Below are 21,848 nucleotides of genomic sequence, written 5' to 3' on the forward strand. Positions count from 1 at the left end.
TCAGCACGGCATTTGTGGGCCATACTAAACAGCAAAATCAACAAAAAGCACAAAAATGTACAAATGCAGCACTCACAGACTAGGACACGGATTCTTGTTAAGAGTATGGGAGCTGCTGGCCGGGCACGGTGGCTCAAGCCTGTAATCCCAGCACTTTGGGAGGCCGAGACGGGTGGATCACGAGGTCGGAAGATCGAGACCACCCTGGCTAACACGGTGAAACCCCGTCTCTACTAAAAAATACAAAAAACTAGCCAGGCGAGGTGACGGGCGCCTGTAGTCCCAGCTACTCGGGAGGCTGAGGCAGGAGAATGGCGTGAACCCAGGAGGCAGAGCTTGCAGTGAGCTGAGATCCGGCCACTGCACTCCAGCCCGGGCAACAGAGCGAGACTCTGTCTCAAAAAAAAAAAAAAAAAGAGTATGGGAGCTGAAACGAGGGGGGGGTGTTGCTCATTCAACCTCAGCTGGGAACGTGCATGTTGGGTGACTCAAATTTTTCACCGCTCTGCACATGCCCATGTCCGAAAATGCCCACAAAAGTGCTTCGAGTATTGCTTTTGAGTTACAAATAAATTTTAGCAAGTAGGCAAATTCGCAAACACGAAATCTATGAATAATGAGGATTGACTGGCTGGGCGCGGTCCACCTGTAATCCCAGCATTTTGGGAGGCTGAGGCAGGCGGATCACCTGAGGTTAAGAGTTCAAGACCAGCCTGGCCAACATGGTGAAACCCTATCTCTACTAATAATACAAAAATTAGCCAGGCATTGTGGTGCATGCCTGTAATTCCAGCTACTCGGGAGGCTGAGGGAGAAGAATCACTTGAATCCGGGAGGTGGAGATTGCAGCGAGCTGAGGTCATGCTTTGCACTCCAGCCTGGTCAACAAGAGCGAAACTCTGTCTCAAAAAAAAAAAAAAAAAAGGGGCAGGAGGCGGGGAGGAATTGACTGTACCATATCTAAATGTGTGTTTATGAGTTTGTATACACACACACACACAAGAGTTATGCACCACCTAACATTTTCCAATGATGGACCGCATATACAACAGTGGTTCCATAAGATTATAACACAGTATTTCTATAAAACCTTTTCTATGTAACACATGGCAAGTATTTGTATATTCTACACAAATACCATTGTGTACATTGTGTTACACAGTAACACAGTGTACAGGTTTGTAGGCCAGGAGCCATAAGCTATACCACAGAACATAGGTGTGTAGTAAGACTATGCCATCTAGGTTTGTATAAGTACGCACCATGATATTCACATGATGAAACTGCCTAGCAACACATTTCTCAGAACTATCCCTGTCGTTAAATGACATGTGACCATGCATATATATGTCAGTGGTTCGCTTTGGGGTGGTATGAATATGGGGGACTTTAACAATTCTGTTCTTGATGCTTGTACTTTCCAGATTTTTTACACTTTATTTTCTTTTATAATCAGAAAAAAAGATGTCACTTTCTAGGAGCACTGAAAGAAACCTGTCTGTGGGGGCACTTTCTTGTCTTGAACCCCAGGCCAGCATCTTTTCCGTTAACCTGGCTCAGTCCTAGGGCCCTCAAGGAGCCCCTGCCGGGTGCCAGCCCAGCTGATGGCGCAGGGATGCCCGGGGTGGGGGTGGGAGGACACTGGCTCACCAGCCGTGGAGCCAGCAGATGGGCCCCAACCGGAACTTACTATGGGAGTGAGGTTAAGTCCTTGATCTCTTACAGCCTCTCTGTTCTCTGAAAAATAGAGATAAAGTCCATCCTACCTTGCAGGCTAAGCTCTCCAGAAATGGAAAGATCTCTAGAAAGGAATCCATGTTGTCGGAATCTCTGCTCATGGGACTTGAGGGCAAATGTTTACTGAATGTTGCCCAACCCTTCACCTCCTTGCGGGGTCTAACTCCAGTCTAAGGGGATGGGGACTCCCAGTGTCCAGAGGGCCCCAATAAGCATGCAGGAATTTGGCCCCATTTCCAAGCAGTAACAGCTAAGGGGTCAGCTCTTCCATGAATAAAGTGCTAACATTCAATAGCAGAGTAGACTGACTACAGTTAACAACAGCGTATTGTGTATTTCAGAATAGCTAGAAGAGAGGACTTGAAATGCTCTCAACACATAGAAATGACAAATATTTGAGGGGACGGACACCCCAAATGCCCTGACTTGATCATTACACACTCTGTGCATGCAACAAAATATCATAAATGTCCATGAAAATGGACAAATATTATATATCAATAAAATATAAAAAGATTTAAGCCAGTATCAAGCTTAGAGGCTCTTGAAAAACAACAGGGCCAGGCTATCAACAGGCCAAGATAACTCTGCAAGCCCCTGGCACCCCTGGGTTAGCTGACATTCTCATCCTTGCCGACCCACTGGCCCAGATCTCTGCACAGGGCTGTAGCTCTTGGAAAGGCCCCAGAACTCCATCGATGCGCTGTCTCCAGGGTAAGCTGATGTGAAACAGCTGCCGCCTGCTTCCCCTGCCTCCGGAGCTCTATGAGCTCCTAAGTTTTCACCACGTGAACTGGAAAACAAGGTAAAAGTGCAGGGATGACAGACGTGAGCCACCGCACCCAGCAGGTCTCCTTTCTTAAAGAAGGAACAGACTACCTCAGAACAGGCGACACTAGCCAGGAAGAACTTAACACATTGATTTTTCTCTTTCTTTTGAATTTCATTTCCTTCTATTTTTAGCAAGTGCTACTCCTGGTTTTCCCCAGGTATAGTAGACAGCTAAAATTTCCATTTAAAAGTAATTTAAGTAAAAATGTGAGTCAATTTGAAGAATAATACCGTATTAGGAATATAGACTGTAGGCAGCTTGTGGGTATGTCAAAAATTATGATGGTGCTGGTAAGATTGAGAATGAGGATGGTCCTGTGTTCGTGGAATTCCTTGCCATTCTCACTGTATCTGGAGGTGTGTGTTTGAGACAGGGTGTTGCTCCCTCTGTCATCCAGGTTGGTGTACAGTGGTGTAATCACAGCAGCCTCGAATTCCCAGGCTCAAGCGATTCTCCAGCCTCAGTCTCCCGAGTAGGTGGAATTACAGGCATGTACCACCATGCCTGGCTAATAAAAAATTTTTTTTGTAGAGATGGGATCTCAGTATGCTGACCAGGGTGGTCTAGAACTCCTTGCCTCAAGCAATCTACCTGCCTCAGCCTCCCAAAGTGCTGGAATTATAGGTGCGAGCCACCACACACAGCCAAGTTTTGTTTTTTTTTATAGATCAACAGCTATAACCTTTCTGAATTCAGAGCCCTCTCCTGGCTCTACAAGGCTGGTGGATAGCCAGGAACAAATTGGGTGACTGAAGACAACATCTCAAGAGAAGGCACAAATGGGGCCGGGACTGTTTCCTTGCAGGGGCTGTGAGAAAGGAGCATCCGCGAGACAGAACTCTGTGGTCCATTAGCAATGTCTGCCAGGGGCAGGGGCTGATGCTACCTACTTAGCATCCCTGGTCTAGATCAATCCCTCCATTTTACCAATGAAGATAGGGAGGTGCTGGCTGAGAGGTGCAGTGACTTGCTTAGGGTTACACTCTCAGCTGTGGACTCTTTCTGCTTCTATGACAGTGTCTGAATTTCTTTGCAAGTTCCTTGTGCCCCTCTGGGCTTCTTGCGTAAGAGACTTACCCAGAGAGCTTTAATCTGGAGGGCTCTTAGAAGTGACTCAGGCCAGCAGTGAAACTGGCCTCCAAGAAGCCCCAGGATCCTGGAGAGGCCCTGTGGGTGGGCTTTTGGGCCGTCCACCCTAGTTTCCATAGCGCAGTGCCACTTTTGGCTCTTCTGTATACACTGCAGGTATAACCCAGCAGCCTGCAGCCAAATCACCACCAGAACTGCCTCTATAAAGGGCCTCGGCTCCTTCACTGGCCACAGCCCTATTCTGCCTGCTTCAGGCAGACAACAAAGGGTTCCAGGCCTTTAAAGCATTTGAAAACCCTCTTCTAGACTATCCTTTGTTCTATAGTTAGGGATATGAGGCCAGAGGGGAAAGGGACTTGCCCAAGGCCACGTAGGCCAGCAGGAAGCAAAGCTGGAACCAGAAGCCAGGGCTATCATCGGGAGGTGCTGAGAATGCGGGCCCTCTGTTCCAGACTGCTGTTTCTCATACCTACGAAACAGTAGAAGCCTGCGGAGATGAAGGGAGCAAATATGCTGTCTCTCATGCAGTGCACAGAGGAGCTAGGGCTACCCGCTCACAAGCCACACAGCTTCTGCAGCAGGCCATTAGGCGATGATTGCTAAAGCCATCCTGCTCTGCAGCCAGAGCAAGCTTAAATGCCAAAGCACATGCAGCTCTGGGCTCGAGGAGCAGTGCTGGCTTCAAGATCCAGGCGAACTCATTTCCCACAGAGAAGGGTTCAGGACTATGTCTGAGGGTTCCTAGGAATCCACAGACCCCAGTTTCAGAAGGCAGCTGTAAGAGGGGCTTTTGAATGAAGCTCCCACACTGGCTGGGTTCCCAGGTGGCAGAACCTGGGAAGAGCTTGGGAGTTAGTGACCGGCTGGGTTGCAGATGCCTTGCTCTGGGAACATGCTGTCTTGGTCACACAGGCCCAAGGTGGATAAGTATGGTCCTCGTAGGTGCCGGGAGAGGGCAAGAAACAAGGGCAAGGGAGAGATGTAGAGAGAGGAGAGGGCAGGGCGGTCGGAGGGAGCTCCACGGGCTTGACTAACGGGAAACCTGACTCTGTCATTCTTCGTGGAGACCCTGGGTTCCCTTTGGTTCTGATCTGTTGACTGTCCCTAGCTTTGTGCCCAACATCTGGCCTATACAAGTCAGCACCTCCAACCTCTTTTTGGAACTGCAGCACCCAAAGTTTGTTTGATTTCCCAACACCCCACAGCAGCATCACCACCAGAAGTGCTGAAGGGGGAGAGGAGGAAACTGAGGCACAGAGCCATGCTGCGCCTAAGGTCGAGAGGCTGGGAAGTGGGTGACATGAGATCCATTCCCAGCCCTGCCAGCCTCCAAAGCCTCTTCACTTTCTTCTCCCAGCATCCCAAGGCCTTGGGTCTCCTGGCCCCAGGCCAGAACTTTCCGATCTCCACATCAGCGCCAGGAATCACCAAGCTCAGACTCTGCAGCAAGTGACACACTGGAGGTGGCAGGCTGCCAATATTTTTTCCCCCCAATTTTTTCAATTAAGTGAATGCTTGGATGAGGGCCCAAATACAAGTGCTTGTGGTGTCTCGCGTCAGATGAGACGCTCTAGCTTCAGGGCTGTGTTCCTACTGTGCTGTGTCCACAGAGCACGCAGCGAAGGCTCCAGTGGCTGGTTGAGCTGAGGGCTCTGCCTATCCCTGTGTGCAGAGGTGTGCCAAATGGGGAAATGGGGGTAGGAGTAGGGGGAGAGGAGCAGCCTCCAAAGTGGGAATCTGATCTCTCTCCCGCTGCCTCAAACTCTTCAGCTCATTCATTCATTCATTCATTTATTCGGCATATACACAGAGACCTACTGTGCACCAGGCTCTGCTAGAAAGGCCTCCAGCGAGAAAGAGAACACACCACACAGGCACAACGTGCTTAGGGGCCTCTGCAGCCTGCCCCTCTCTGCTCCGGCCTGGCTGGCTTTCTCTTGCCTCCAGGGCTCAATGTCTGCCACTGCCTCTGGCGGGAACACTTCCTCTCCTTTCCCTGCTCAGTTCCTCTTCACTTCTCTAGCATCAGCCTAGAAGTCACCTCTCCTTGGAAGCCTTCCTGGACACCCCAAGTCTCAGTCTAGCTCCCATTCTCGGAGTTCCCACAGGGCTAGGGCCACCTTCTCTCAGAGCCTGTTCCTCTAGGGGTGCTGGTCTGTTTGTATTACTGTACTCCCACTATCCTGGGGGCCCTCAGGGGCAGGGCCGGGTTTGTCTATTCACCATGGTCCCCCCAGTGCCTGGTGACAATGAGCTCTCAGGAAATGTCTGGTAAAAGAGACAAAAAGCCGAAACAGGGCCACACAGTCAAAAACCAAGGTGACCTCACTCAAGGCTCTGTATGTCCAGAGAGTAACAATGCTCGTGAAATAGCTGAATGAACAGCTCTATTGCCAAGGGTACCAGAAACAAAGCTGGCTTTGTCACAGAGGGAACGCAGGCATGGGACCCAACCCAAAAAGAGAAGTTCACATTCCACCCCAGGGTTTCTCCGAAGAGGTAATGGCGAAAAACAGGATCCCCAGGAGCAATTGAAACTCCAGGGGAATGTCTCATCTCATTGCATTTCAGAGACAGGAAAGCTGAGGGAATTCTTTGGGGTGTTGGAATTGTTCTGTAGTGAAGGTTATAGGAACCTACACATCATAAGATGCTACACCAAAAAAAGAAATTTTACTGCGTTAAACCACAAAAGGGAATTTTACAGCATCCACGTAAACTAAAAAATAAAAAATAACAATCACTCTTTAATGTCATTAAAAAAAAAAAAAGACAGCTGGGCGTGGTAGTTCACGCCTGTAAAAAAGATGCCCGGGCGTGGTGATTCACGCCTGTAATCCAGCACTTTGGGAGGCCGAGGCGGGCGGATCACCTGAGGTCGGGAGTTCGAGACCAGCCTGACCAATATGGTGAAACCCTGTCTCTACTAAAAATACAAAAATTAGCCGGCCTGTGGTGGTGCGCGCCTGTAGTCCCAGCTACTCAGGAGGCTGAGGCGGGAGAATCACTTGAACCCGGGAGGTGGAGGTTGCAGTGAGCCAAGATCACGCCACTGCACTCCAGCCTGCACAGAAACAGAAAAAGCAGAAAAAAAAAAAAAAAAAAAACCCGAAAAAAACCAAACCCCACAGGCATCAGCTTTAGAATACCCAACCATGAATCTTGCCTCTATAGCCTCACGCTGCTGTGACTTTGCAAGTCACCTCACAGCTCCGAGCTTCCATTTCTTCACACCTGGAAAATGGAGAGAACAGTACCTACCTTATAGGGTTGGCTGAGGGCTAAAGGCGCTAATGCATGCCAGGTGCTTGGCACACCATCTGGTCACAGACAGCTTCCAGGGCCATCACTAAAAACCCATTACGGAGATTAGACACTGGAGGCTCCAACCGAGTAACCACCTTCCTTGGGCCAACTCAAATCTTGCAAAGTGAGATATGGTAAGAGGACAAGTCGGGAATGTCAAGCTGCAAAAACCAGGTATGTGCGCGCATGCACACACACATACACACACACACACACACACACACACACACACACACACACAGAGCTGCCGGCCCTCTGGGCTCCCCTAACTGATGGAATCTTATCCAGCGGCATGGGCAGCAGGAACTATTTCCAGGGCTGGCCAGGCCAGGCACCTCCACTCTTGCCGACTGAGACACTGGGCTGGTGGAAACACTCCCTGCTCCAGGCGTGCAGCTCCAGCCCAGGCCTCTGGCTGCCAGCTCACGCACTGCTACTCGCACACATCTGGCGCGAGACAGCGTGGGGAACTTTCCAATGGCAAGCAGAGGTGCTGGCAGCTGGAGCCCAGGCTCAGCCGGAACCAACCTGAAGGCTGGCTTTCTAGGAAAGTCTCCAGGGCAAGCACTTAGGGCTCGTTGAGATCTCCAAGGCTGCCAGGCCTCAGAGGAGCCTGGGCAATGAAGGAAACAGACCTGGGTGAAATATTTCAAGTGAGGGCCTCTCTCGTGTTGACAGAACTGTCCAGAGTGAATGGAGCCGCCAACAAGAGCACCCACTATGCACAAGGCAGTAGCATCAAAGCTGTCTTCAAGGACCACGTGGTCGAGATGGCAGAACAGCAATCCTGCAAGTCCTCCTACACAATCACCTGCCTGGGTTTCTGCCACCCCACCCCGCATCCCCCAGGTCTGGCCTCCTGCCTCCAGCAGCCATGTTGGCCCTGCGTCGATGGGGCTGTGGGCAAGGGCGGGACCTGGGGATGCTATGCCTGGATCCAGAGTCTGGGTGCTGGGACTTGCACTTAACAAGCAGGCAGGAGAGTTCAGGGAGAACATCCCCAAAGTGCAGAAGGAGAACTGACACATGTCATCCTCTCACCTTTCAGCCCCACAACCAAAGCCAAAAATGTCGGAGCAGAAAACTGCAGAAGTCAAGACAGTTCAAACCCAAGCTCCCAATTAGGGCTAGAAACTGGGGCTCAGACTGGCTGAATCATGGGGAATCTCAGTAGGGAGCCACCAGGTCCCGGGCCAGGGCATCCTAGGGAATGTCCAGGGCTCTCCTAGCTGCGAGGCAAGGCCATGCTACATGCAAAAGGAAACAAAGTCTCAAGTCAGCAATGGTGGAAGTGACAGACTCTGAGCTGGACAGACCTGGGTTCAATCCCGACTACATTACTTAAGTGGGGATCCTAGAGAAGCTAGTTAGGAGGCTCAGTTTTCCCATCTGTAAAAGGGGGGTGCTAAGAACCTGTCTCTCGGGGGCTGCTGTAAAGTGTAAATGGGATTGTGTCTGTAACACCCCTGCTACAGGGGTGGCTTATGACCCCCTTCCATGTAAGCAGAGTGAGCTCCACAGGCCCAAATCAATCCTAAAACATTAGGATGAACCAAGTGAAATTGCCATTTTTATGGGCGAAATACTGACAATTTCATATGGTTCAACCTAACAGCATCCCAGGGGCTAGAGGACCTCATCTGTGTCCACTGAACTAGACTAAGAATTAGTACTCTTCATTTCAGTAGCAGGCACAGCGATGACCCTCCTTCCCCCTCATTTAGAGATGAAGAAGATACTGAGGTTCTGAGAGGTTAAGTAACCTGGCCCAAATCATATAACTGGAAAGTGACAAAGCCAGGGTTTGTACTCAGGCCTGGCTGCCTCCAAAGCCTGCAGCTTAACCACGATGACACACTGACTGCTCGGCCTGGGGCCAGCAGGGCGTCATCTCGTGTGATTCTGTCTCAGCACCAAGGACGTCAGTGGCCGTTGCCTTAGAATCATGGGACCTTGGGACTGTCAGGGCCCAAGCAGTTAAGGGCTTTATTCAAGAAACACACTTGGGCTGGGCATTTATTCTAGGCCAGGCCCAGAACACAAAATGGGGGGGTCACACCCTAGACAATGATGAACTCAATGTGTACGTGTCATGATGGGATTGGTCCACTGGGGCCTCAGCATTAAAGCTGGGTACCCTGGTGAGCTAACGGAAGGGTCGCACAGAAACAGGCCAACTAGACTGGTCTAGGATATTCTCTTGACAATGTACGAACTGAATCCAGGCTCATCCTCCCTTCCCACTGAGCTTGGGGTCAGGAGAGGGAGAAGAGAACTAGATAGAAATGTGAAGGGAGTATGCTCTCAGACCCTGGGGACAGCCATCTTTTAGGGGTGTCATAGGGGAGGAGAAGGGATTCCTCCATGAAATCACATGTAGTTCCTGAAGGCCAGATTCTGTGGTACGCTTGGTCACTCCTGGACCCCTCCCTTGTTGGGCTCCTAATCTGCCAGAGACTAATCCCTGCCCCTGTCCCAGTTTGAGCCCTGTGTGGACTTTTATGCCATCCTACACTGTCCTCTCCCCTCTAGAGAAAACTTGGATAATAAATAAAATGTAGACAATTTACTGTAATCCCTAACAACATTTAAGAGTCTAGAATGTGCTTAATGTGCTCTATCTTAGCAATCCTATGAGGTTGCGCTGTCCTATTGTTTCCATTCTGCAGTGGCAGAGGTAAGGCCCAAGGAGGTTGGGTAACTTATTCAAGCTAGGAATCAAACGGGCTGATTGCAGAGTCAGAGGTCTTAAAAACTGTCCATGTTTCCACCATCAGAGATGATGCTTTGGGCACACTTCTTCTCAGACCCTTTTCCTATGCATAGAAATATTTTTCCAAATTAAGATCACACTGTATATATGATTTGGTTTTTTCCATTTGCATGAGATGGTGGGCATTTCCCCATTTCATCAAACATCCTTTGGACACACCACTTTTATAGTCCATTGTAAGGCTACATATATCATTTATTTAATCATGCCTCCAACGATAAACATTTAGGCTACTTTGAACATTGTTTAAGTTACCATACTCTGAATATCCAAATATGTAAATCTTTGGGGGAAAACAGCTATCAATTTTAAGGAGTACCTCCTTAATTAGAGTCTGTTTCTTAATATGTGGTCATTCCAGATGGCCTGTGTCACATCATTTGGGACCTGCTTACTAAAAACACACATCACTAATCAGATAAACGATAATGATGATGATGATGGTAAAGACAATAAGGACAGGTAATTTATTCAGCACTTCTACATGCCAGGAAGGGCTCTAAACCCTCTATGTGAATAATCCACAGTAGATGCTCTTGTTAGCCTCATTTTGTAGAAGAGGAAACTGAAGCACAGAGAGGTTCAGTCACTGACTCCAGATCACACATGGCAGAGCCAGGTCCAACCCATGCCATCTGGCTCGCAAGTTCCACCTCTTCCACCCAGGGGTCTTTCATCTTTTTTTGGAGCCATGAATCTCTCTGGCATCTGAGGAAACCCACGGACCCCTTCTCAGAATGATTTAAAATGAGTAAAACACATCGATCCCAAATGAAACTAATGATACTGAATTATAGTTAACAAAATGTTTCAAAAACAAAAGTATGACTATATGTACATTTTTATTAAAACCACAAATAACAGAACCTAGTGGTGGGTCTAATGACACCACAACTTGGAAGTCATAAGGAGTAAAGATGCTCTCCGGGGATCCATGCAATGACGGTCAAGTGAGATGAAAATATCAGGGAATCGCTATTGGTGACAAAGTCACATGTATTACTAATATCACTGCAGGTTGCTGCCTTCATTCATAACAGAAGGCAATGCTAAATTTCAGTTGGAGGTTAGTGAAAATTAAGATGTAATTCTTCCCCTTCCACGTTCAAGGACCCTCTGAATTCCACCCACGTAAAGAACCCCACTGCTAGTCGGCTTTCCCAGCTCCTGAACACCTCTTTGCTTTTGAACCCAGCTGATAGTGCACCTCTCTATCCCAGCAGGAATGGGTACTCCAGCCCCTGTTGCAGCCCTTATCCTATGGAGATGCATTCTGAACAGACGGTGACCTCCGTGAGGACAAGACTGTGCCTGGTCATCTAAGCCTCTCTCCGGCTCTGGGCCAGACCTGGCCCAGGGCAGACAATAAACCAACATCTGTGGAACTGACTAGAAGCCAACAGTGGCCTGAAGCCACAGGCTGCTGATTCACACCTTGGCTGAGGAGGAGGAAATGGTGACGCCACTGTGTGGGTTCTAGCTTTCTTTGCCAGCACAGCGGGCGGGGGGCCATGCGATTCTGCTTAATTAAGCAAAACAGAAAATACCATACTTATGTGCTTGAAGGCAACTTCTCCCTTCAGGATGGAGGTGGGGGCTGGGAAAGTGACTGTCCCCTTATTAACAGTCAGTGATAGGCAGGGAAGCCAAGAGTGATCCTGGCAAACTGCTTCACCTTTCTAAGCCTCAGTTTCCACATTTGTGAAACGGGCTAATAACAGCATCCACGTAGCAGACATGTATTGTTTTTGTCTGCCCAAGCTCCATGCCCCCTTCTCCCAGCAACAGGGCCCTGAATCTCCTTCCACAACTATCCTTCTCACTACCTGTGATTTCAGTGGGATTGTCAATCTTAATATCCCACTCACTCCTGGCCCACAGGGTCAGGTAATCCGGCTGGGCCAGTTAGGGTCTCTCCTGGAACTGGACTCTTGAGTGGCTAAAAGGTCTGCAAATGGATGGATCAGCTGCCTGCCTGGCGATGTCCTAATACCTACTGGAGCTCCCACTCCCTGGATGGCTCCAGCTGCCCACGTTCTTTCCAAGACTGGGTGCTGAGCTTTCCCCGATTCTGCCAGCCCCACCTTTCTAATACATTCTGTTCGGCTTAAGCTAACCAGGTCTGTTTCTGTCACATGCAATCCCAGGATTCTGACTAATACTCCTTATCTCACAGAGCTCCTATGTGGATTCAAAGACATAAAGCATGAAAAGCCTTGAGTACACAGTAAGTGCTCAGATAAATGACAGCTCTTCTATAGTTAATAATAAAACATTACTGTTGAATCTTGGGAAGAAAACAAATTTGGAGTTATTTAATTGCCCTGGAATTTCAGGATTACTACTGGCTTGCAGAATCCTCTCTAATAACTTTCTTCCCACTCTTTTTCCCTCTCTGCTTCCATCTCCACTGTCTGCACATGGCTCCCCATTTGGACAGGGGCTCCTGGGGTCTGTCTGTGCTCTGCTCCCTGGATTCACCCATGAAGGGCTCTTCTACCCACCCCTCAAGCCAGGGAAGTGCTTCTGAGTACCAGCTCCTCCCACTACTCCAGTGACTTGCATCCTGGACTGCCTCTGGCCCCGAGCCCTGGCCTCAGCCTTCGTGTGCTGTACTGGAGCTATGGCCTTCCTGAGGGGGGCCCATGCCTTCTCTCCTGTGGTTCTCAAGCCAGCCAGGAGCCCCTAGGTCCTTCTGGCCCCCACTTACTGACAGAGCTTCATTTCCATTATTCAAACCTCTCCTGCTGTTTCAAACACGCCATGTGCCAGGGTTTCCATTTCTTTGCCCTCTTGTTCTCTCTACCTATAACCCCTTCACCCTTGCCCACTTGGCAGCATCTCTCCCATGCTTTGTGACTGGCCTCAGGTCACCTCTGCCTTCCCCAGGACCAGGTCCCCCAGAAGCCCAGGGCATCTGTCTGCCTGTCAGGACACTGACCTTCTTGAGGTCTCAATCCCTGCTTTGCCTATCCACATGTCATCTCTATCGCCCAAGCTGGAGTGCAGTGGCACAAACACAGCTCACTACAGCCTCCATTTCCTGGGCTCAAGCGATCTTCCTGCCTCAGCCTCCCAAGTAGCTGGGATTACAGGCAAGAACCATCACACCCAGCTAATTTTGTTGATTTTTAGTAGAGATGAGGTCTCACTATGTTCTCCAGGCTGGTATTGAACTCCTGGGCTCAAGAGATCCTCTCGCCTCAGTCTCCCAAGGTGCTGGGATTACAGGCATGAACTACCATGCCCAGCCCTTAGAATGAAGCTTTCTTGGTGGTTGGTGTTGTTTTTCCAAAGTGGTAGCTCTGGCAGCTTTGCCAGATAAAGAATAGGATGCCCAGTAAAATCTGAATTTCAGATAAACAACGAGTAATTGTTTCTCATAAATATGTCCCAAATATTGCATGTTTATTTGAAATTGAAATTGAACTGGGCATCCTGCATTTTCATTTGCTAACTCTGGCCACCCTCAGCCCTGGCACAGCCTGAGACAGCGCTGCAGAAGTAGGCAGGTGAGCTCTGCCCACAGCCCCTCCTCCCTTTACCACCTGAAGACGACCCTGGGCTGAGAGTCATGCCCGCCTGCAGGTGTGCATCTGGGCCAGCAAATAAGGGAGGAGAAAGTCCTGCAGTTTGGGGAATGAGGCAGAGGCCGATGGCTTGTGGCGGAGCTCAGGTCTGCAGGTTTCTGCGAGGCAGAGTCCTGAGCAGGCAGCCACCTGAGCCCTGCCCCCGGCCCACAGCTGGAGGCACTGAGCCTCCTGAGTCTGTCATGTCAGCTGGTTCCCATGTCATGTCAGTGGGCAAAGGATGCCAGCTCCACCCAGGGGCCAGTTGACCCTCCCGACAAGAGCTCTAGGATAGGCACCACAGAGCTTCAGCTTCTGGGCGTTACCCAGGCTAGCAGCACCCCTCCTCAGGCATTCTGCATAAAAGCTCATTGGATCTCCCCAACAAAGCCCCCTACTACCCGGAGAAGGCTCAGGGCCAACAGTGAGTGAATGACAGAACCAAATTAGAATCCAGGCCCTGCCTGCAGAAGCCACAGGGCCTTCTCAATAAACCTGTCTTCTCTTTTGGCCATGTGTGGGTGCTCACAACTCACTGGTTGAACCCACCAGACTAACAGGCTGCTCAGGGGGCAGCGGTTCCTTTCCTGCAGCTGCGGGGACCCACAGCTGGCTTCATGGCCGAGGGAAAGGAGAAAACTGAGTCATGCAAAGCAAGACTGCTCTCCTGACGTTCCCTCTACCACAGCTCTTTCTCCGAGGAAAAAAGGATGCACAATTTGTAAGCAGGACGTGAGTGTCACGGCAGGAATGGCATAGTCCCTCTAGCTTTCCTTGTTTGGCAGTGAGATAACTGGGCTGCTTGCTGACTCGCCTGCACCTCCGGTGGGAGGCAAGAGGATGCATGAAACACCCAGGGAAGTGGGTTGTAGGGCACACCTGTAACCTGGATGACGTTTCTGGTGCCCTGTGACCTTAGGGTACAGACCATGCCAGATCTGCAGAACTTAAGCCTACAATTCTTCCTAGCCCTATTTGGCTGCAAGCACGATGGGGAAGGGCCTGGAATTGCTGAGCAAGGAGCATTTTAACTAGGAAAGCATCTGCCCAGGCCTTCCCTCATGGTATTTTAAACTCATCGCTTTCTGTTTCTCTAGCTCACGGACTGGAAAGCCACATCCAGAGACCTCCCTCTGTGGCAGGAGTGGGAAAGAGCCTTTGAGGCTGGTGCCTGCCTCAGGAGGACAGGAGAACCCTTTGGGACGGGATGGGGCAACAGGATGTGGGGATCTGGCTGGAGCTGCCCCAGCTTGGCACAGCTTCTTTTTAAAAATGAGCATTTGCTGTTTTTTTATTTTTACTAAAAACAAGAATATGTGTTCATCGCAGAACATTTGGAAAACAGAAAAGCACAGACAAGCAGGAAAAAAAAAAGGAATGATATTTTATCAGCTGTATTTCTGAGCTTACACAGACTCCTATTTTCATCCTTCGTTTGTAATCAGGTGAAAATCAGCCTGAGCATGCTATTTTGCAAACCAGCTTTAGCTATTTAATATTCTTGTGATAGAAGATGGAACACAGTTTTACCATCTTGATGGTGTTCTAGCTCATGGATATAGCACATTTTATCTTGTTCTTTACTCATGTACTTTTAAGTGGTTACCAGCCTTTTATGATCATAAATGACCCTAGGTTTGTAAACTCCTAATATAGTTTACCGTTGTCAAACCTCAGTTAGATGCTAGGCCCCTTTAATTCTCACATTAGCCCTATGAAATTGGAACTATTTTTATCCCCATTTTATAGATGAGGAAACTGAGGCACAGAGGCTTGTCTGAGGTCACACAGTTGGTAGGTGGCAGAGCAGGGGTTTGAACCCAAGCTGTCTGATGTACTTCTCAGCCCACTAGAGGCACAGAATGGCACTGATTTAAAGTCTGAACTAAAGTGACATTTAAATAATTTGAAGATATGACTGCTCCATCTCTTTTGACCCTGAGACAGCTGCAGCAGCACAGAGTGCACCAGAGCAGGCTGGGGCTCCTCCCATTGAGGATGACCAGTGAGGTGAGCTGAGGGGCTGGTGCATTGCACCTATGGGGTGGGGGATGGCATGGGGGAGCATGGTTGATCAAGTCCCTAGCAGAGCATCCCAGAAAGACAGCATCAACATAGAAATGCCCTTTGCTTGCCATTCACTTGGCACACATAGCTTGCCTGTGTGACAAGCACCTACATTTTCCCAATCAAAAGAAAGCAATAGTCATTAAAGACAAACCTACGCAAGGGGCCTAAAGAGGGCCCTACCTCTTGTGACACAGACACAGTAGAGGACAAGAACTCCCCTATGCAGTAGGTAGGAATGGCTCTGCCTTGCTCCCGGGGGCCTATCTCAGCAGCAGCACGGGCCCAGCCTGGGGCAGGCACTCCTCAAAATGCCTCTTGAATGAAAAGACCATGAAAACCGCGTAGTATGTCTTCTGGGCAGCAGGCAGGAAAGTGGTGCAGAAATTTAGATCATGACTATTATTATCATCAATAGCACTTTTCGTGACTACCATTTATTGAGTACCTTTATTTTATTTTTGCCGACAGAGTCTCCCTTTGTCACCCAGGCTGGAGTGAAGTGGCACGATCTCAGCTCACTGCAACCTCCGCCTCCCAGGTTCAAGTGATTTATTGAGTACCTTTTACACCCATGAGGCTCAGCATTGTGAGCTAGGCACTATGACTATTCCCATTTCACAGATCCTCATGTAGGGCAAGGTAACCCCGCTCAGGAGCGCTTGAGGAGAATTCAAAGCCAGGTCTTTTCATCACGAAGGTAACGGTGGGTTGGAAAGACATGTGCTAGCAGTTTTATTCTTCCTAGCAGCAGGGCTGGAGTACAGATTCCGCGCATACATCACCAAAAGCCTGCACAATTATCTCAGAAGGAAGTCACTGCCCCTATTTTACAAATGTAAAAACTAACGGGGGCATTCAGCCAGTTGTCCAAGGCCATGCGGAACTTGAACCCAGAGGTTTACCTCTAACACCCGAGTTCTTTCTACTCAACTTTGCTGCCCTGCCCTGTGTGTTCCCACAAAACGGGTGCCAGGGATAGGAGGAGAGGGAGGAAACTGGGGCCTGGAGAAGAGAATGCAGCTAATTTGGGCAGCAGATCCACGGTTTGTTCTAGACCATTGGGCTCACCTGCGGGAGGCCCCTTAAGGGACTGAGAATGCCAGCAATGCCTACTAAGGGCCCGATCTACTCTTCCAAACTCAGCTGCTCAGCACAGTGACCCCCAGGCTTCCGGAGCCTGGCAAATCAAGGAGGGAGGTTTCAGGGCTGGCAGCACAGAGCCTGCAGAGCCATCACTCCAGGGGCACAAGCTACCCAGAGCTTCCCGGAGTGAGAATGACTAAGGGCTGGCAGTGGCTTGCACTTCTTCAGTCGGGGCTGAATCAATGGTGAGATCAGAGAAGGGCCTGGGATGGCCCCAGTATCTCATATAAGGGGAAACCGGGGTCCAGAAGCCTAAGTGACCCATCCAAGGTCAGTCAGCTCCGTGGTGGGATCACAGGGTCCCCCTGTGTCTCTCCCAGACACAAGGGCATCTAGCCCAATTCCCACACAGCCACTCCCTGCTGTGTGACCTCAGGCACACGCCTCCACCTCTCTGAATCTGCAGACTCCTCAAGGGGAAAACAAAAAACTAATGTAATTACCTGAAGGATCAGTATCCCAAACGTGTAAATAAATCCCACCAATCAATAAAAGACAAACAACCCAATATATTAAAAAAGAGGCAAAGGATAAAAACTGGTAATTCACAGAAGAGGAAATGCAAATAGCTGATAAAGGTATGAAAAGCTGTTCAACCTCGCTGGTGTGAACAAGCACCACTTTTGCACCTATTGGATTGGGAAAGACTGAAAAGTCTGATGATAACGGAGTGTTAGCAAGAACAGAGGGCAAAGGGAACCCAGGGGATGTAAATACAAAGTTGAAAACGCACAAACCCCAAGACCCAGCAATTCTACTTTGGGTCCCTGTGCAAGGAGGCAGCTTAAGAAAGTCAACTGCCGGAAACATCCTAACAGTTCCCAGGGTGAGCTTGAAAAAACAGCGGCATATTCATCAATGCCATAGTAAACGACAGTTAAAATGAACTGGAGCTACCTGGATCGACACAGATCTCAAAAGTATAACGCTTATTTATAGTTTTAAAATATTGATGACGATACAAGATTTTAGGGAATGTTAAAAAGGAAAAAAACATTAAAAGGTCCATGGGCTGGGGTGGGAAGGGGATTGATGGCAAATGGGTGTGGGGGATCTTTCTGGGGATGATGGAAATGTTATAATACTGGATTGTGGTGATGGTTGCATAGCTCTGCAAATTTACTTTAAAAATAAGTGAACTGCACACTTACAATGGGTGAATTTTATGGTGTGTAAATTATACCTCAAGAGAGCTGTTAAAGAAAATATCCTATGTATTAGTCTATTTTGTACAAGGGAATGATCAACATCAAATGCAGGATAGTGGTTTTACAGGGGAGGTGCAGCATCCGGGAGGGCGTAGAGGGGGCTTTGCATCTGCGATGCTTTATTTCTTAAAAATAAAAATAAAAAATTTTGAAACAAATATGGTAAAATATAGAGATGTGATGACTTGGAAGATATATAGATACAGATAGCTATTTTATTCTATGTATCTATATATGTGCAGAATATTATATTACTATATCGAAAATGTACCTATGTAAAAGGGACCCAGTGCCCTGCTCAGGTTACTGAGGACACTTTGACCACTGTTATTCACTGCCATAAATACTCCGACCATCCTGCTCCTCTTAACGTTTAAAGATCTTGAGACAGAGCAGGCCAGCATCTCCAGGCCCCTGCTGCGGAGACACTAATGCTTCTGTACATCCCTCTCCAGTGTGGGAAATGGGGTGATCCAAATAAAACTCACAAATCCTACCTGGAGCTCTTCTTCCTCCCCTCAAGCTGAAGACAAGCTAGCTAGGGAGGGTCTCCCAGGATGTCACCCTCCAAAGCCCCTCTCCATTCATCCCCAAGCCCTCGGGCTCTAGTGCAGGGAAGATGCTGGCAAAGAAAGGCAGCAGCTTCCCAAATCTTCATCTCCCTGCTTCCAACAGAGGGCGGTGGCTCCAGGGAAACCCTCTACAAACAATATCATGGAACACTGTCATCAACCTCTCGGGATCTCAGAGGCACCCGGAGCTTCTGGCCCTGCATTCTCCAGACCTGGCCTGTGGCTCTGCCCCTGGATGATGTCTCTGCCTGCGGGTGACTGAGGCTGGGGCTGGAGAGGATGCCATTCCAATCATGGAGAAGGCACCATTTCAGAGGGAGCAGGTGGCCCGGCCCTGATGGGCAGCCCTGAACTCTGGGTGCAGTTCTCCAATGACATCTACAGCACCTGTGACCCTGTCCCTCACAGGCAAGTGAGTGACGAGCAGGTGGTGGCCGAGATGGCTGCAAATGGGGAGGGGGTAGTGGGAAATGAGGTGGTGTAGTGAAGAGGACTCTCAAAGACTGACTTTGTATTCTATGGTGCAGTGGCTGGGGTGGGATGTGTGTGGTGCTGCCCCCAGGAGGACATGTAGCAATCAATGCCTGGAGGCCTTCTGGGTGTCACAATTGGGAAGGGGGATGACTCGTTGGGTAGAAGCCAGGGATACTGCTAAGCATCCTACAATCCACAGGACAGCGCTATAACAAAGCATGATCCAGCCCCAAATGTCAAAACTGTTGAGGTTGAGAAACTCTGCCCTTGAGGGATGTCGCAGTATTTACACAGAAGCTAGAGCTCAGAGAGGCAAACCAACCAGTCCGAGATCACATAGCAGAATAGTTTAACTCCCCAGCTGATGCTGTCTGTCCAGGGTGGCTTCAGAAAGAGGGATACCAAATGGGAGTCAAAGTCCAGGCCCTCCAATAGCTGCCTTCATGCCTGCTCTTTCCGGACTGTGTGAGGGGTTGGGGTGGAACATGGGAACAGCAGTGGTCACCCACCACAGGGATCTGTTTCTAATGGGTTCGGCCCCCTGCCATCAGGGCAGTAAATGTTCTCTGTTCCTGTGGATGACTCAGGCTTCAGTTCAGCCCATTGCCCCTCCTCATCTGATAAACCCAGAAGGCTGGGCTAGAAGGGAGAGGGCCCCTTGAATCACATGAGTGACTAAATCCACATGCAGAAAAACAAGTTCTTGATGAATCCCCCCCACCATGTGACTTTGGCATGTTCCCAATCAGCGACAAGATTCCTCGGGATAGGCAGGCAGGGAGCTAACCTTTAGGGCACTCCACCCCTGCCTGTCATATGGCTGCTTCCCCTAGGAAATGGACACCACTATCTCCCCATTACACAGATGAAAAAACTGAGGCTGAGGAGACACAGCTGCAAGCTGGGAGGCCAAGATCTGAACCCCAATCCATGTTTTAACATAGAAACTTGTCTCAAGGGGCCCCCAAAAAGTGGCTGAACGCTTCAAAAGATGGTTCTCAAAGTGCAAAACCTTCAAAAAACTGGCAAGGATGGAGCTGACAGAGCGGAGAATGAAAAGCTTCCAGGTTTTCACTAATGATGTGAGAGATTTCCCAGTTTTTCAGAGGACTTTGCTCAGAGAAACTATGGGGGTGCCGGATCTGGGAAGTGGTGTGGTCCTTTTGGGGTCCGGTGGGCCTGGATCTACATCCCTGCTTGGCTCTTGACTGTGACCGTAGGCGTGGGACCTCACCTTGCTGAGCTCTGGTTTTCTCATCTGTCAAACGGGCTTAAGGCCCTCTGCCTGATATGGGCGTGATAGGAGAGGCCAGAAGAGGGCGCGTGGACAATGATGGCCAGGCCTCGATGGCGGTATCTATTCTCGTTTTGCCAGCTCACAGACCTGGTGGGAGGTGGCATGGAGAATTCCAGACTTCCTCCAGTTGCCATGTTGGTGAAAACTGTCTTCATGCCAAAGAGGCAAACTCAGTTACATGCTAACAGGCTCAAACAAGAAACTAAGATTTGGCAGCAATTGAAAACAGTTAACAAAAAATTAAAAAAGGAAGAAAAAAAAAGACAATTTAGCTCAGCTCTGGAATCAAGGGAAACTTCACTCTATATAAAGATGCCACAGGTCCAGGAAATAGCTTCCCACCGCCTGGCTAAGGGCTGAATAACTGGCTGCCCAGCCAATAACAATACAGACTCACACAGCACACCCCTTCTTGTGGAGAGCGTGGAGTGGGTTCCCGGCTATCTCCTTTCAGAATTTCATAAGCTATTCATGGAAGGCACGTAGATCTACTTTGTAAGAATTAGTTCTTACAAAAAAAAAAAAAAAAAAGATCTGAAGACGACTTCCAGGGAGGCCAAGGAGCTTAATTTAGCCAGCCAACGCCCTTTTCTGTTCATTGTTCTATACTTCTTTGTTAGGATTTTTTTCCCTCCCTCTTACTCTTTTTCCCTTCCTGGTTAACTTCTCTGTAGCCAGGCTCCGCCACTGCCCACTTCTTACCGCCAGAGACACTATAGCCCCCTTCCCTGCCGTAATGAGGCCCTCCCCAAGGCCTCATGTGGGCCCATCACCCCACATTCCCTTTATCTCCACCTAGAAGCTGCGAGGTGGTCCCAGGGCCTCCTGAATCTGCAGACGTGTCCCCTAGGTTGCTGCGGAAGCCACTTTCCACCTGCAGGTCACCGTCAGACCAGGCACCCCTGCTAGAGGGAGGGAAGCCTGAATGCAGCTCTATGTTCTAGGACCTGCAACCTCTGAGCCTCAGCCTTCCTATCTGCAAAACGACGCTACTGTCCCATTTTCTCAAGTCCTTGCCAGCTCCAAACAAGATTCCCATGTTCTAGAGGGAGATGCCAGGAGAAAACTTTCGTACATTTTAAGACAGAAGTTACTGGAGAGAGGGGGCAGTGGATGTTTTTAACCCTTTCAAGGTGCAGCCACTCAAATGATCCATTCCCAGAGATCTCCTCCATTGCCCAGGCCGGCTCTTGCCAAAGAACGGAGTCAAACTCGGCCATCCCTAGAGGGGCTACCTGTGGCTGGGGACTGCGGGTCTGCGCGCCTCTGCACAAGGAGGGGCAGGGCGGGCGGCCTGAGAACAGGCGCTTGTCTCTCTCCCGCTTTCCGTCTCTGCCCCCTCACCGGCTGGGGCCAGACTTCTCCACAGATGAGCAGGACGGGTGGGGGGGGGACACGGAGGAGACAGAAAGGGGTAGAGGAGCCGCAGGGAGGCGAGTAGAGGGGCGAGGCGGGAGGAAGGGATGGAGGGGGAGAACGGGGCAAAAGCGGGGAGGGGAGGAGAGGGGAGGGGGGAGGGAGGGAGGAGGAGTCGGGAGGGACCCGGGCAGCGCCGCGGCAGGGCCGAGGGGAGAGCAGGGGAGGAGGGGACGGGAAGCGCCGGAGGCAGAAGTTTTCCGAGCCGGGGGCCCTCGGTCGCCCCCGATGGGGTGCGGGCTCAAGGGGGCGTGGAGGCCGCGCCGCACTCACATAATGCTTGTTGGGCACCCGCCGCTTCTGCACGTCCAGCACCTTCACCTCCACGATGCTGCGCCGCGGCGGCATGGCCGCCCCTCTGC

General features: G+C 49.9%; 1 protein-coding gene across 2 annotated transcripts in view; it reads right to left on the reverse strand.

Annotated features, from left to right (window-relative positions):
• Positions 1–21,838, reverse strand: part of SH3PXD2B (SH3 and PX domains 2B) — a 118,270-nt gene extending 96,432 nt beyond the window's left edge. For both annotated transcript variants that reach the window (XM_017859288.1, XM_017859287.1), the window contains exon 1: positions 21,760–21,838. In XM_017859288.1, coding sequence (XP_017714777.1) covers positions 21,760–21,834 — 75 coding nt within the window. In that variant the 5' untranslated portion in view covers positions 21,835–21,838. The remainder of the gene's footprint in view (positions 1–21,759) is intronic.
• Between the last annotated feature and the right edge of the window lie 10 nt (positions 21,839–21,848).

The sequence above is a fragment of the Rhinopithecus bieti genome, unplaced genomic scaffold, assembly GCF_001698545.2.
Source record: "Rhinopithecus bieti isolate Rb0 unplaced genomic scaffold, ASM169854v2 scaffold_49762, whole genome shotgun sequence".
In the NCBI taxonomy this organism is placed as follows: domain Eukaryota; kingdom Metazoa; phylum Chordata; class Mammalia; order Primates; family Cercopithecidae; genus Rhinopithecus; species Rhinopithecus bieti.